Below are 17,306 nucleotides of genomic sequence, written 5' to 3'. Positions count from 1 at the left end.
TTTCCACTTCTTGCACAACTGGAGCAGATATAAACATCAGCCTGTGCAAACGGCACTGCAGAACTCAAAGGGAATTAAACACACACACACATACACACACTTAAATAATTCTATAAATAGCAGTACTCAGGAAAAGGAAATCTCCAATAACACACAAAACCAACACTTAGAATCCCACTTTAATCAAGTTTTCCATCTAATCATACCACATAAGCAATCTGCATAATAAGATCTGAACATCTGCCAGGTTAACGTACTTCAATCTTGTCTATTTTGCTTCAGATACATAATTCTGCACTTGCCTTAGTGTTGTGATGCAGAGGGGGAAAATTGCAATCATGGTAAAATAGAAGAGAAGGAATTGATATTACTAGCATGTGCTAGGCACGCTACAAAGCACATTTACACATGTTATCTCAGTTTTAAAATTTCCACCAATCCTAAGAGGACACTTCTGTAGACTCCACTTCACAGGTAAAGAAATTGAGAGTCCAGGAGGCTAAGAGTCCAGCTGTGAACACAGACACATCAGTTAAGTGGCAAAGCCGCGGGCACTGTGATTAATTAAGCATGGCCACTTCTGAACCTGTCTATGTGCATCCATTCTCTGCCACCCCAGGTGACCACAGAGCAAGAGGAAGAGCTGGGACTCTGGTGAGAAGTATAAAGGCAGGAATGTATCTGGGGGTGCAGTGGTTAAGACTCCATGCTTCCAATGCAGAGGGTACGAGTTTAATCCCTGAACGGGGAGCTAAGATGGAAGCAGTATTATAACAAATTCAATAAAGACTTTAAAAACGGTTCATATCAAAAAAATAAAAAAAAAGATCATGCCTTAAGGCATGTAACATTTTATTTAATGTTATAAAGAACTATGCTTTGAGTATTGCTTGACATTCAATGCCAAAATCGAATCCCCTTATTTACTGACAAAACTCCATCCCGGTTTCCCTTCCTCTATTACGTTCCCATGGCTCATGCCCCTGATTATCACACTCCGTCGTGTATGTTTGGCTGGATCTGTGTGTTCCCTTCCCTCCCACTACAGAGGCGAGTTTTGGAGAAGGCGCAGCACAGGCAGGCCCCGTGCCTTTCACAGGGCAGCCCAGACTAGTGCACTGGAACACAGGACCAGAGCCAGAACCAGGTCCATCTAATCATGATGCCTTGGTTTCCTTCTCTTAAAATGTCAACAGCAAAAATACAAGCACCCAAGGTAGAAGTGAGACTTAACTGAGTTAACAGAAGTAAAATACCCAGAATCATTCCTGGCATGTAGTAAGCACTGCATGTTACTTGTTTTTAAAATTATAACCACAACATTATTGCTCTTATTTATTATTATCATCTCAAGCAGGTTGTGCAAGTTAACACATGTAAAACCACTTAGGACGGGGGCTGGCACACAGTGCGGCCTCAGTAAATGTTAATAGCATTCATCGGTATGAATTTGCAGGTACTCAATATATATGTGTAGAATATGAATCTGGATGTATGTGATGATGCCACAGATGTTCTATTTTTTTTTAACCAGCATAAAGAAACAATAAGGACTGCATCAAAATTATAAAACACAAAAGATTTATCTGCAGCACCTCATTGGGGGGGAAGCAAAAAGATTTTACTAAACTTGGGATAATTTTATTGCATAACAACGCTGGCCTTAGAGAAGAAAGCCAGAGTCAACCAAATGCAAACACATTCTGGAAGGTCAGGACTCACTGCTAAGTAATAGAGAAGTAACAAGAACATCTGCTAACATTTACTGAGCACTAAATATGTGCCCAGCATCATGCTAATACTTTTCCATAGTCAATGTCACAATTAATGTCCTTAAGACCCTTAGGAGGCAGGCCCCTCAGTTGCCAGATGAAGAAACTGAGGTTAGAGGTCATCCAGCCTCCCCAAGGTCACTCAGCTTGTTAGGGACAGACAGAAATGACAGAACAATCCTCTTAAATCTCCATATAAAGTAATTCTCTACAGATTAGACAGAAAGAAAAATCAAGAAAACTTTCCGAAATCAATACAAGATGGACAGTTCCGTCTTGCCAAGAATGAACAATCATTCATCTCATTTTATAAATGAAAGGGTATTTTTAATAGGAAGATGTGGGTGCATGCAAGGTCGCTTCAGTCGTATCCGACTCTTTGTGACCCTATGAACTGTAGCCCCCCAGGCTCCTTTGTCCATGAGCCTCTCCAGGAAAGAATACCAGAGTGGGTTGTCATGCCCTCCTCCAGGGGATCTTCCTGACCCTGGGATTGAACCTCTTATGTCTCCTGCCTTGGCAGGCAGGTTTTTTACTACTAGTGCCACCTGGGAAGCCCAGGAAAAATCTCAGACTAAATCCAAGAAATGGTGGTGACTTTACATGGAAATTCATGCATGTGAGCATGAGTTGGACACAACCATCTTTTCTTTCTCATCTGAATACAAATCTGCAACAATTTCACACACCTCTCTCTGAATCAGCATCTGGGAACCATTGCTCTACCTCATCCTGCCAATATAAACCTAATACTCATTTTCATTCCCATTTCTAATTTGTGGGAAGTTAAAGAACCATTATCTAAACCATTATTAAAACTTTGAGAAGAGGAGAAACTGGAATTAGATTAAATAAATTCTGAAGTCTGTCTAGGAAAAGGGCATTAGCAGCTACAAAGCCACAGAATTTAGCACCAAGTTGAGAGTCCCTTGGACTGCAAGGAGATCCAACCAGTCCATTCTAAAGGAGATCAGCCCTGGGTGTTCTTTGGAAAGAATGATGCTAAAGCTGAAACTCCAGTACTTTGGCCACCTCATGCGAAGAGTTGACTCATTGGAAAAGACTCTGATGCTGGGAGGGATTCGGGGCAGAGGAAAAGGGGACGACAGAGGATGAGATGGCTGGATGGCATCACCGACTCGATGGACTTGAGTTTGAGTGAACTCCGGGAGTTGGTGATGGACAGGGAGGCCTGGCGTGCTGCGATTCATGGGGTCGCAGAGAGTCGGACACGACTGAGCGACTGAACTGAACTGAAACGAAACAAAAGAACTATGAACCTGAAAGATGCTAACATATTTTTTAAAAAAATATGGGGGGGACCTAAAGCCCTACAGAGAGTCCCTTCCCTGATGGTTCAATGGTTCCACATCTGACCCTGACCTGACTGGGTTAATGTGTGATATCTGGGTTCATCCTCTCATATCTGGCACCTTTCCTCTGCCACCCACCATTCGCGGCTCATTTCCAGGAGAATACACCAAGGTTTCAAAAACCTTTGGGGAGGAACCAAACTGCAAACATTTCTTCAGGAGACCCTTTTCTCTTGTGTGTGTCTCTCTATGACACAGCTTCTCCAGTCATTGTGACCAAAGTGGGGTTCCATCACCTAAATCCATTGGCTTCACATTCCTAAAGTCTAGAAGGTCTGGGTTAGGAATGAAACTGTCTTTCCTCATCAAACACTTGCACATCTAAGCCTAGTCCAGATGAAGAATATATAAACTCCTCTTTGGAGACAGCATGGAGGATACCTATTTTAAAAGGAAGGCAGCCTTAAATGCAAAAACCAGAATCAAATGGCCCATCCAGAATGAAATACAAAGGGAGAAAACAACACATAGTCAAACAACAAAACACTATTGTGCCAGGCATTGTTCTAGGCCTGTTCCTCTGCAACAGGGGTGAGTCTGTGTCCCATGGACATTTAGTGGCATCTGGACATATTTTTGGATGTCACAACTTGAGGAGGGATGCTATGGCCTTGAGCAGGAAGAAGCCTGGGATGCTGTTAAACATCCTGTAACGCCCAGGACAGCCCCCACACCAAAGACCTATCCAGTCCAAAGTGTCAACAGCACTGATGATGAAACTCTGTTCTAGGTCCTGGGGGCATCACAGTAAACCAGGAAGACCCAGAAATCCCTATCCCCTTGGACCCTGCAATTTAGTACAGAGAAACATAGCATAACTGGAACCCATTAGAAAATGATAGACTAGGTCATAATGTAAGTACTGTGGGAAAAACCGAGCAGGGCAAGGGACACTGAGAGTTTAGACGGAGAGCCACAGCACAGAGCGTCCTCAAGGCAGGAATGACATTTAAGGGAAGACATGAAGTCAGCTGGGGAGGGAATGAACGCTACTGCTCTCCGGACAAAGGCAGAAAGTGCACTTGCTGGCACCAGCAAGTGCAGCTTACAAAGGGCCAGAGGTGGAGAGGTCTGGAGTGTTCCGGGAATGGTGAGGAGGCTGGCTGCAGCAGAGGGAGCCAGGGGAACAGCAACAAGAGACCCACAGTCAGCGCTGACAGGGAGCCCACCCATAAAGTGGTCTGCCTTGGACCACTTTAAGGGTCTCGAGTTTTACTGATACCAGGGAGGGTTCTGAAGGGAGAACATGATGTGATACATTTACCATGAGGTTTCTCAATCTCAGCAGTAACAATCTGGGTACAGATAATTCTTCATTGTGAGACTGTCCTGAGCACTGGAGAATGTTCAGCAGCATTTCCATTCTCTACTTACTAGAGGCCAGTAGTAACTCTCATCCATTGTAGCAACCAAAAATGTCTCCAGACATTGCTGAATGACCCCTGAGTGGGGCAAGCCACCATTCAGGTTGAAAACCAGTTTTAACATAGACATTGTGGCTCCTGTGTTGAAAAATCCACTGAGAGTCAGCAAGGAAAAAGGCAGGAGAACAGGTAAGAGAAAATTAGCCAGCGAGGCCAGGTGGCAGTCTGAACCAAAGTGGGAGCAGAGGAGTTGGTGACAAGTAGGCAGATTCTAGGGGCATCCCTGGTGGCTCAGATGGTAAAGAATCTGGCTGTAATGCAGGAGACCCATGTTGGATCCCTGGGTTGGGAAGAGCCCCTGGAGAAGGGAATGGCAATCCACTCCAGTATTCTTGTCTGGAGAACCCCAGGGACAGAGGAGCCTGGCAGGCTACAGTCTATGGGGTCGCAAAGAGTTGGACACAACTGAGCAATTAACAGTTTTCTTTTTCAGGAGGATTCTAGAGATATCTTCAACTCCAAAAGACAATCCAGAAAATACATCTGATAGACAAGGCAGTTGCAGCCATCTTCCCCTTCTGATTTCAACTTTTTCCAACCAAGATTACAAGAAGGGAGGTGCCCAGGCAAAGACTTAAGACAAAAAGCCACGAGGAGGAGGCCCTGAACATGCAGCCCTTGCAAAGTCACACAACAGATGTCGATGACAATACATCAGAAAACTGTGGAAAACTGTACTATAGGGAAATTTTGCCAACCCCATATATTTATTCACAGATTTTATTTCACTGGTTTATTTCAAAGAGCATGTGTCTGCTCCACAGACAAGTTTTACAACTTTTTTCATTTAGCCTTTCTCTGTGCACCGGTTCCATCCTGCACCTGTTTCCAGCTTCAACGTGTGAAACCAGTGCTTCCCACGTCCCCGAAATTTTCTTTAAACGTGCAAGCTAGCTCCTGAGGATGCTCAACCCTTGCAAGTCTTTTTTTTTTTTTTTTTTTGCCGACTCTGAAAAAGAACAGGCCCCAAATCCTCCAACGTGAGTTTCATGGCATTCATTTGGGTTTTTCCAGATGGTATTTTCCTCACTCTCTCAAATTTATTTAATGTTATGTATCAGCTACCATCAAAAATGTTCCAAACAGTCCGGTTAATTCATTTCTTTCAGGACTACACACACACACACACACACACACACACACACACACACACACACACTCCCTCCCTCCCTCATTCTGGCCATGTAAGCATTTGCTTATAGAAGCAAAAGCAGAGACTGCTCGGTAAAACACTGGTCCCTTCAGCCGAATACAGATAAAGCCCCAATGAGCATAACCAACAATACCCTTTACACACTATTACTCCACACCCCCAACCCCCAACACACACAATCTAGGCTCACACACAAAACAGCCATTATGAAGAGAAACCACTAACTAAAGGCTGGTTTTAGGCAACTAACTGCATAGGAGGTTTCCTTCCAATCTCCCTGAAGCATCTGCCAAGAGGCTGCTTCAGCCACCGCGTCAGTCGGTGTGCTCTCCGCAGATTTTCTTCTCCAAAGTGGATTCAGAGTCTGACACAGCCCTGAAGGAAACGAACCTAACTGCACAAGTACCAATCCCCCATGCCCCAGCAGCTATGATCACATCCCTTCACTCCGGATTCAGTCCTTCCTTCACCATGATTTCTGGACCCTCTCCCCCTCTGCCAGCCAGGCCCCTTCACCCAAACACTATCGACAGTGAGGGGCCGGCAGGAAGGTTTGAAACGGATGCAGAAGCACTGCTGAAGCTTCTAGTTCCAGCCTCATGCTACCTCACAACTGAGGGATGGAACTAAACCCTCTCTACTCTCAGCGCCTCAACTGACCACCTCTCTCTTAGTAAACACTGGAAATGTCCTGAGTGGCCACAGGACAGAGAGGAAGAAAGACAACCAAACTGCTCCAACGGACAAGTGGGAGTGGAGGCAGCGTAAGAAGTGAGCACTAGGGGTGATGGGACGCCAGACCAGCAGGTGTCTTCACTCTCCTCCCAAACAGTTTTAGAAGTGCCCAGAGAATTAAAGACATGTCGCGGCCCAACAGCGGTCACTCGCCAAATCTCCGTCTCAAAGTTGTTTTTTTTTTCCCCCCTCCAGGGAAGGCCTGCATTTGAATGGGACCCCAAAGCCCGGGAGTTCCACCTGGACAAGGAGACACACCCCCCCACCTCGCACCCCGCCCCTCCCGCACAGAGGTGCCGCGGCCGGGAAGGTCAGGGGCGGGGCTCGGGAAACCTCACCTGGAGGCGGCCCGAGGTCGGTTTTCCCAGAGGGGCCCGACTCCTAAGCCGCCAACAACACAGGAGCTAACTGCTTGTCTCTAACGTCGCGGTCGATCCACCGTAAGCTCTCCCTCCCCCAAGTTCTCAGCACGCTGGGATTTTCAGAAAAGAGGTTCACTCGAAACTAACACTGACCGCGTCCCGGCCCGGCGCTCCTTCTCCCCCACCTCCGCGTCGGGGCACTCCCCAGCCCCCACCCGCTCTCCGCAGCTGGTATCCCCAACCGAGGGATCCCCTCGCCCTCGCGGGCTGTCCGGGGCTGTCCGCCGCACCCCCAAAATGCGCTCGGGCGGAGACCCTCCTTGGTGCACCCGTCCGGCCGGCACGGCCCCCAACTGCGGGGGTCAGTTCGCCCTCTGCCCCGGGGCAAGGGCACGGGGTCCTTGTCCCAGAGTCCGAGCCAGAGGCTTTCCTCGCCTCAGAGTGAGCGGCAACGGGTCCCCCAGGTGCGGGCCGCGCCTCCCTCCAGCTGTCACCACTCACCTGCTCTTCAAAGGTTGACTTTTGAGTTCGTAATAGGTTTTGGGCTCTTCGTGAAACTCCTCCCCGACTTCGAAATCCGGCACGATCCCCGATTCCGACTGCATGGCTCCAGCTTCCCGTCCTCGCACTGCTCCAAAGTGAGAACCGAGCCCGGGTTCGGAGTGGAGGTGGCGGGGCCTGGGTCCCCCGAGCGGTGCGCCCCCAAGCCTTGCAGAGCTCAGCCCGCTGGCCCGCGCGCGGCCGCCCGCCCCGGCGCCGGGAGTTTACACTCGAACCGGGACGGGAGGGGCGGCTGCCCGGCGCCGTCTGGGATCTGTAGTCACAGCCGGGCCGAGTATACCCGACTTGCCAGGGGAGCTGCTCGCCACAAAACTACAATTCCCAGAAGGCTACGCGAGGGCAGAGGCAACGTGGTAGACACCGCTAGTGCAACTCCTGTTTGGATTCATTGTCAATGTCAGCAGCTCCTCTCCCTTCTCTCTCTCCACTAGCTTCAAGGGTACAGACTTGACCATTTAATATTAATAAGAATGGACTCAGCTGTGTTCTCCTACCATCACTCCTCCAAGCTCACACATTCGCGAGGGCACGCCAAGTCCTTGTTAAAAATATATATATATATAGTAAAGGGTTTTGGCACTAGAAAGTTTCAGCCTTCAAGTCTCTCTTAAACAGACTTTATATTAGGCTACATGCATTACAGCGCTGCTGCGACAAATCAACCTGTCCTCGATTTGGAACTGCGTGGAGGAACTTTCCTTCACTCTCTAAGTAAAATAGTACTGTTCTTGTGCGTCCCTTTCCTGTAACTAACTCAGTCAGGGCTTTTACAATACTTTTCATCCAGCTGAATGACTCTCTCCTTTATCGAATTAGCCACTTCTAATCCAAAGCGGCACTTGAAAGGTGCAGTTAATTTTAAAAGGCACAAAGTTACAAAACAGCGTCGTCACTGTCTGCTTTTAATTTCTCAGTTGGCTGGGACTTCAAATGAAATCGTCCTAACTTTACAGGAGTGAAGCTGTAGGGCACATAAAATGTACAAGTGTCAACTCCCCCCACCCCCACCACAGCTTCCCGGCACTCAGTTAGGTAACAGATTAACAGACACTGTTACGGCTCATTTGAACTTCCAGTCTTTCCCTCTGATTAGTTCCAGGAGGGTATTTTTCTTTCTTTTAAAAGTGTTTGGAGGTATCAGGGAGGAAGTAGAGAGTTAGAGGGTGGCTTTTAAAGTTCTAAGACCCACGGCTGAAATCCCGAGTACTTCTCTAAAGTGCTGTGTAATCGTGAGCTTGTCACTTGATTCCTAGAAGCCTTAATTTCTTCAGCTATAAAAGACGAGATTGCAAAATCTGTTTTTTGAAGATGTTTCGAGGTCAAATGCAACAGAATGATCTGTAATCTATAAAAATGCTGCTCAATGGTCATTGTTTTATTTGCCAGATCTTGAAGATATTTCTTAGACTAACACTTCATTTGTGAGTTTGTCCTTTCAAAAGTAATAAATGATCATCCTGCGAGAAAATTCTAAGGAGGCTAGACTAATGACTGGTACCTCCCAGGAGTTGGCTGTTTGCTAGTTCGCCTTGGATGAAACATCACATTAGGTCCATACCAGTAAAATATTACAGAACCTGAACACTCCTGTGGAAAATAGGCATTTTGTGCTTGTGAAATAGGATCCCAGATTCCATGATAGATACTACTGGAAATTAGACATTAAAGTTAAAAAAAGAAAAAAGTTATTCTCTGCCAGAAAGAAGAGGAAACGTAAAACATGCAAGAAACACTGAGACTATACTTGTGGTCTCATCTTGTTTCTCAACTATAGGTGACTGGAATATGGACTTCCCTGTAGCTCAAATGATAAAGAATCTGCCTGCAATGCAGGAGACCCGGGTTTGATCCCCAGGTTGAGAAGATCCTCTGGAGAAGGGAACAGCAATCCACTCCAGTATTCTTTCCTGGAAAATCCCATGGACAGAGGAGCCTAGCGAGCTACAGCCCATGGGGTCTCAAAGCATTGAACAAGACTGAGCAACTAACATTACTGCTACTAGAAGGGGATGAATATCATAATAACATGGAGGTGTTACAGGAATTTAAGGGGTATGGGCTAGAGACTCTTTATGTCTTGCACAATGACAAACTTTCTTATCTAAATATCATCCATACCTGTATTGAGAAACACTGGAATCTTCTTAATCTTTTGGTTCACTGGAAACCTTTTAATATGAGGAAAGCCACTGATCTGCTCCACAGAAAATGTGGATGAAAACAAGATTCTTGTGCCTAATTTTAGTCCGTTGACCTTCAAAGGCTATCAAGGACTTCAGGTTCAGTTCAGCTCAGTTCAATTGCTCAGTCATGTCCGACTCTGCAACCCCATGGACTGCAGCACGCCAGAGTTCCCTGTCCATCACCAGCTCCCGGAGCTTACTCAAGCTTATGTCCATTGAGTCGGTGATGCCATCCAACCATCTCATCCTCTGTCACCCCCTTCTCCTCCCACCTTCAATCTTTCCCAGCATCAGGGTCTTTTCTAGTGAGTCAGTTCTTCTCATCAGGTGGCCAAAGTACTGGAGTTTCAGCTTCAGCATCAGTTCTTCCAATGAATATTCAGGACTGATTTCCTTTAGGATAGATTGGTTGGATCTCCTTGCAGTCCAAGGGACTCTTAAGAGTCTTCTCCAAGACCACAGTTCAAGAGCATCAGTTCTTCGGGGCTCAGCTTTCTTTACAGTCTAACTCTCACATCCATACACGACCACTGGAAAAACATAGTTTTGACTAGACAGACCTTTGTTGGCAAAGTAATGTCTCTACTTTTTAATTTGCTGTCTAGGTTGATCATAGCTTTTCTTCCAAGGATCAAGGGTCTTTTTGAATTATAATGAAATAGTCCATTTTGTCATTATATCCCACAGTGACCTGCTAGACCTAAGGGATCTAATCCAAAAGGGAATAAACTGTCAGGAAAGCTAAGACACCTGAACTTAGCTCCAACTAAGTAAGCTTGCCCTGAGGTACACACAGATAGCTGCTATTTTTTTCTCCTTCATTTTTTGTTCTGATCTCATCCTACTCGGTCCAGGAAGATGACTCTTTTCATCACCTATGGTTGGGTTATTGATGACAGTGCCATCTGCCACCCTGTAGGAGTAGCTATGAGACTGTTCCTGGCCCATCAGGGGGGCCATTTTCCTAGCCATGGTGATTCCTGGAGGGATGGACACAGTGTCCTACCGTGACTAGAAGTCCTCCTTGAGACTCTTCTTCTGGGGCATCTTGGGAAGACTGTCTGATTCTTGGAAGCATAGTGCTGGAGGTAAGGAAATCTAGAGCTTATTACTTATGGTCACAGAATAATGGCCATTTTTGATCAGCAGTGAAGCTGATAAAAAATGAGAGAAAATGAGACAAGATCAACAAAAAGAAGCAGAAACAAGCAAAATTGAGAAACAGAAAATAACAGTAACATCGTTTCAGCTCCCCATTCCAACCACATCTGAAGTCAGATATCCTTGGACTTTTCAGATATATGAACCAAATTTTTTCTTTCTTTTTGCTGTAACTGTTAAAAATGTTCAAAGTAAAATGCACTGGTTATGAACATGGTATTCTGTTAGGTACCCAGACTACAAGAATGTATCTGACTTCCTGCCCTCAAGAGGCTCAAAGTTCAGGAGCTGAGTCGGGGCTTGTAGCACAATGAGAAGCCACACCCAAGGTGGCAAATGTTAGGCAGCAGATAACTGGTGTGTGATTTATACTTTATACTCATTTATCCCAACAACTATTTGTGGAGCCAACCACATTATGTGCTAGTTATGGGGGAAACGGCAGTAATGAGCCACCTGTATCCCCTGTACTCAGGATAGGGTCCCTGACTTTTTAGGAATAGTAGTGAAAATGATCTCATGGATAAATAAAGTGATAGGTAAATTCTACAAGTGTCTGAAAAAGAAGCAACCACTGAAGGCAAAAAAAGAGATAGTTCTTGGAGGAGAAGTGACTAAGCTACAAAAGAAAGAAAGAGTCGGGGAAGAAGGAAAGAGAAAAGAAAAGGAGGAGGAGAGAGAGAGAAGAAGGACAGAAGAGAAAGAAAAAAAGGAAGGGAGAGAGTAACAGAAAGAAACCTATGTATAAACTATGAAAACTACCACCAATTTCCAGGGGGAAAAAAAGAGAGAAATATGTTAATAATACCACAAGGATTCAGAAATTGAGAAATCTACAAGACATTGAGAAATCTTCAAAAAAACAAACAGCATGAAATAAAGGGGAAGGAGGAACTGCTATACAGATTTTTAAATATTTAAAAGACATATTAGGTACATGAGTTAAATCTCATTTTAAAAATGATTTTGGAAAAAAAGAGACATATCACTCAAACATTTTGCAGGCTTTATCTGAGTTCTGATTTGAACAAAGCAAAGAAGGTGATTAATAAAAAATCCAAGGCAAAATTTGTGAAGCTTAGGTCTGAATATAAATTGCAACATAAATGGATTAGGAAAAGACTGGCTGAGGTATGAAGGGCGATTTAAATGAATTTAGGAAAGGAAATCTAATGAGTCTCAAGAATAGCTGATTGGCGTGCAGCAGTTGAAGAGCCACCAGGGTTAAGAGCTAAGCAATGAGTTTGAAGAGAGGCTTCCCTGGTGGCTCAGGTGGTAAAGAATCCCCCTGCAATATAGAAGACCTGGCTTCAGTCCCTGGGTTTGGAAAATCCCGTGGAGAAGGGAACAACTACCCACTGCAGTATTCTAGTATTCTGGCCTGGAGAATTCCATGGACTGTGTAGTCCATTGGGTCACGGAGAGTCAGACATGACCAAGCCACTCTCACTTTTACCTTGTTAAGAACTTCTAAAGAAAAATTATTCTGGCACTTACTAAAGAATAATAAGCCCAACATGATTCAGGGGGACTATTGCCATAGGTGTAGGAAAAACAGCAATGGGTGAGGTTTTGCAGTAGAGGAAACACAGTGGACTCAACTTCAAACACAACAAGAAAAAGTTGGAGATTTATATCCAAGAAACAGAATGTGTATTGGGGTGTGGAAGGTGGTCAGTGGGTAGTAAATTACTAAAAAGGGAGTGTAATTCTTTGCTTAAACTGACCTAACAGGATTCTTGCTGAAGGCAGGCTAGGTAATCAGATATTTCCTAGGGGATGGTAGGGATGAAGAAGGTGATCAGATATCGGGGTTGGGGCTGCTGGTTAAACTGACTTGACTGGATTCTTGCTAAAACTGGTCAATGTTAGTGGAAATCCAAAAGTCAAGGTCTAACTGGGTAGAGAATTCAGGGGCAACTAACTAAAGTTTAGTCCAGGAGAGAGATTCAAAGCAAAGAAGTGCCTTTTACAGGGAATAAATCCAATATTTTGTGACAACTTTAAATGGAGTATAATCTCTAAAAATTTTTAATCATTATTCTGTACTCCTGAAACTAATAAAATACTCTATAAATCAACTGTACTTCAATGGATTAATTAGAAAAAAATTGTTTAATTATTTTTTAAAAAAGGGATGCCTTTTGAAGCTCATGAGCCCCAAAGCCCCTAGAGTCCAAGGAGTCACAAGAGTTGGACACAACTTAGTGATTAAACAACCACGACCATGTTATTATTACATATTTAATTTCAAAAAATATTCAGAAGAATATCATACTGAATATACCATTTCATCACATACTTTTCCCTTTCATGTAATATGAGTAGCTTTCCTTGCCCATGACATCATTTCAATGTTTTTAAAATACACTTTCCATTCAGTAAATTTGCAAGACCTTATTTTTCTAATTTCTGTATTGCTGGACTTTTAGATTGTTTTCAATTTTTCACTATTTTAGGTAATTTCACTCCTATCCAAGTAACTAAATCTTTGCTCCCATCCACAATAATTGCCTAGAAATTAAACTGCTAGGCCAAAAAGCAGGTGTGCTTTTGAAATTTTTCCAAGAGGAATCTTTTTAAAACACAAATCTCATCTGGTCTTTTCCTGATTTTAAAATTTGAATATGCCAGGCTATTTCTGTCTGGAGCACCTTTATCTCCCCTTTTGCCCAACACACTCCTTCAAGACTCAGCTTAAATATTACCTTCTCCAGGAAGCCTTGCTCTATCCCACCAACCTTCACCAAGTTCCCAGATTGGTTTAAGGGTCCCATCCCTAAGTTTACGAGATATGCCATCTGTAGTACCCAATCCTGTAGTCATCTGCTTAACCTCTGTACACAGCTCTCACCACCCTAAAACCCCTCCTTCCTCCATCACCACCACCCCCACCACACACACACACCCCCAGTGCACTCCTCTCCCTGCCCAGACGATGAGCTCCCAGAACGCTGGGTCCATGCCCACAATGAATGTTTAAAAACTGTCTAATGCTTACGCCTTGGAAGAAAAGTTATGACCAACCTAGATAGCATATTGAAAAGCAGAGACATTACTTTGCCAACAAAGGTCCATCTAGTCAAGGCTATGTTTTTCCAGGGGTCATGTATGGATGCGAGAGTTGGACTGTGAAGAAAGCTGAGCGCCAAAGAATTGATGCTTTTGAACCATGGTGTTGGAGAAGACTCTTTCGAGTCCCTTGGACTGCAAGGAGATCCAACCAGTCCATTCTAAAGGAGATCAGCCCGGGGTGTTCTTTGGAAGGATTGATGCTAAACTCCAGTACTTTGGCCACCTCATGCGAAGAGTTGACTCATTGGAAAAGACTCTGATGCTGGAAGGGATTGGGGGCAGGAGAATGAGATGGCTGGATGGCATCACCGACTCGATGGACGTGAGTTTGGGTGAACTCCGGGAGATGGTGATGGACAGGGAGGCCTGGTGTGCTGCAATTCATGGGGTCGCAAAGAGTCGGACATGACTGAGCGACTCATCTGATCTGATCTGACTGAATAAATGAATGGATTACCTATCATGTGAAAAAAAAAAGTTTTCTAGCAAACACACATTGTTCCTTTTTGTAATGATAGCAAGAATATTGCAAATGAAAATAGAATTTTTAGTAGGTTTTCCACAGTGTCCATTTGTACTTAGGCAAATATTGATGGAACAAAATAACTAATTTCTTCTCCAACACTAATGCTCTATCTTAGTCTGAATTGATTTATCAAAGCAGAATTTAGCCTGTATCCCAGTGGCATGGTTGATAAGGAAACTGAGATTTCTTCATTAGAGCAACAAGCAAACACGTTTAGACTTGCTCATGGGAGATTTAGAAAAATATGCTGGAAAATAACCGAATGAATCATATTTAGCACTTATTAAAGGAACTAAAATCAGAAATCGAAATAAGCCAAGATACATGCACATTTCCTGTTGTGAGGGTTGCAAGGGTAAACCTCAAGGGATCTGATGTTCCCAACCAAGTTAACACAAAACATTGTCAAAAGTTTTAAAAGACAAGGACTCATTTGTCAGGTTGCAAATGAAAATATATTCGTCTTTATTTCCTCCTAGAACTCAGTAAGGAGTAAGGACTCAGTGTGCTGTTGCTGAACTGATGTGTCAAAAGTAGTGTGCTAAAATATCAAGCCCCAGGGATCAAAGGTCAAGTAGCTGGGAAAAAAAAAAAAAAACAGAAAACTTCCAGCCTAGGAGCAAATGAAGAAGAAGAGGTCCCCAAGGACTTATTTCTTAGAGATGAGGAAAGGAATTAATATTAATTCCATAGGGATTAATACTTGTAAAATACATAGACCAGTGGTTAGCATATGACATACTCCATACAAGACTTTTATAAAGTAAGTAAAATAACTAAATCTTTATTTCTTTATTCATTTTAAAAATATCTTTGTAGTACTTACTCTGTGCCGCTCATATACTGAGAAAGACTGGTTGACTGATTCAAAGTTTGTTCAACTTAGACAAAAACAGGTTTAAATGTATACTAAACAGTGACTGTAGCCACAAAAGTAGAAGATGTTTGCTCGTTGGGATAAAAGCTATGACAAACCTGGACAGCATATTACAAAGCAGAGACATCACTTTGCCAACAAAGTTCCATACAGTCAAAGCTATGGTTTTTCCCGTAGTCATGTATGGATGTGAGAGTTGGACCATAAAGAAGGCTGAGGGCAGAAGAAAGGACTCTTTCTAGTTGTGGTGCTGGGGAAGACTCTTGAGAGTCCCTTGGACTGCAAAGAGATCAAACCAGTCCATCCTAAAGGGTATCAGTCCTGAATACTCACTGGAAGGACTGATGCTGAAGCTCCAATAATTTGGCCACCTGATGCAAAGAGCTGACTGATTGGAAAAGATTCTGATGTTGGGAAAGAATTAGGGCAAGAGGAGAAGAGGGCGACAGAGGATGAGATGTTTGGATGCCATCACTTACTCAAAGGATATGAGTTTGAGTGAGTTCCAGGAGATAGGGAAGGACAGGGAAGCCTGGTGTGCTGTGTGCAGGGGGTCGCAAAGAGTCAGACAGGACTTAGTGATGGAACAACAACAAATACTCTGACCTCCTTTTCTGCATCAGAAGGGCCACTGGCTGGCTATGATCTCTGGCTCCACCAGTAACCAGCTGTGTGACCTTGAGTAAGATATCTAAAGCACCCTGATTCTCAATTTTGTTTCATGTAAAAATGGGGTGATAGTACCAAAGTGGTGTTCAGTTCAGTTCAGTCGCTTAGTCGAGTCCGACTCTTTTCGACCCCATGAATCACAGCACGCCAGGCCTCCCTGTCCATCACCAACTCCAGGAGTTTACTCAAACTCATATCCATCAAGTCGGTGATGCCATCCAGCCATCTCATCCTCTGCCGTCCCCTTCTCCTCCTGCCCCCAATCCCTCCCAGCATCAGGGTCTTTGCCAATGAGTCAACTCTTCACATGAGGTGGCCAAAGTACTGGAGTTTCAGCTTTAGCATCACTGCTTCCAATGAACACCCAGGACTGGTCTCCTTTAGGATGGACTGGTTGGATCTCCTTGCAGTCCAAGGGACTCTCAAGAGTCTTCTCCAACACCACAGTTCAAAAGCATCAATTCTTCAGTGCTCAGCTTTCTTCACAGTCCAACTCTCACATCCATACATGACCACTGGAAAAACCATAGCCTTGACTAAACAGACCTTTTTTTGCAAAGTAGTATCTCTGCTTTTCAATATACTATCTAGGTTGGTCATAACTTTCCTTCCCAGGAGTAAGCCTCTTTTAATTTCATGGCTGCAATCACCATCTGCAGTGATTCTGGAACCCAAAAAAATAAAGTCTGACACTGTAGTGAGAATTAAATAAGCATCAGTATAATACTCTTTGGTTTATATTGTCTGGAGCTCATAAGAACTCTTGACTAACTTTATATTATTAGGAATCCACTGATGTCTGTTTAGGGACTTCCCTGGTGGCTCAGACGGTAAAGTGTCTGTCTACAATGTGGGAGACCAGGGTTCAATCCCTGGTTTGGGAAGATCCCCTGGAGAAGGAAATGGCAATCCACTCCAGTAATATTGCCTGGAAAATCCCATGGACAGAGGAGCCTGGTAGAGTACAGTCCAAAGAGAACAGAACACTTTCTGTTTCTGTTTTAAGATCTCTTCTTGCAATTATGAAATAAATTAGAGTTTGGAAAAGTACATAAACCACAAATGTATTCTTTTACAAATAATGATCTTTGTCCATTTATATCTTCTACCCTCAGAGAGGTAATCACTTTTATAGTAATCATTCCTTCTTTTCTTCTACAGTTTTAACACCTAAATATGCCACCCTAAGCCATACAGTTTATTCTTGTCTATTTGGGGGCTTTAGATATATGAAATTAGGCTAGGCAGCTTCCAAGATGGCCCTCCAGTGATTCTGGTCTCCTGGTGATCTCTCCCTACACTGAATCACAGCGGGTTGTGTGATTCATCTCTGGGGCTATCAAAAAAGTTAACTGCAACTTGTATCTAGGTCTTTCAGATTGTTGAATCTGTGAGGACCATGAGGAAAGTACAAGAGACCCATGTACACAGGAAC

The 17,306-nt window shown here is 44.0% G+C and overlaps 1 protein-coding gene across 1 annotated transcript in view; it reads right to left on the bottom strand.

Annotated features, from left to right (window-relative positions):
• The window catches only part of MITF (melanocyte inducing transcription factor), a 229,850-nt gene extending 222,317 nt beyond the window's left edge, over positions 1–7,533 (bottom strand). Inside the window, exon 1 of the mRNA XM_052638090.1 lies at positions 7,321–7,533. Coding sequence (XP_052494050.1) covers positions 7,321–7,424 — 104 coding nt within the window. The 5' untranslated portion in view covers positions 7,425–7,533. The remainder of the gene's footprint in view (positions 1–7,320) is intronic.
• Positions 7,534–17,306: the final 9,773 nt, after the last annotated feature.

This window comes from Budorcas taxicolor, chromosome 1, assembly GCF_023091745.1.
Source record: "Budorcas taxicolor isolate Tak-1 chromosome 1, Takin1.1, whole genome shotgun sequence".
Classification (NCBI taxonomy): Eukaryota; Metazoa; Chordata; class Mammalia; order Artiodactyla; family Bovidae; genus Budorcas; species Budorcas taxicolor.
The sequence above is the reverse complement of the archived record's forward strand: the minus strand, read 5'-3'. Positions and strand labels throughout refer to the sequence as shown.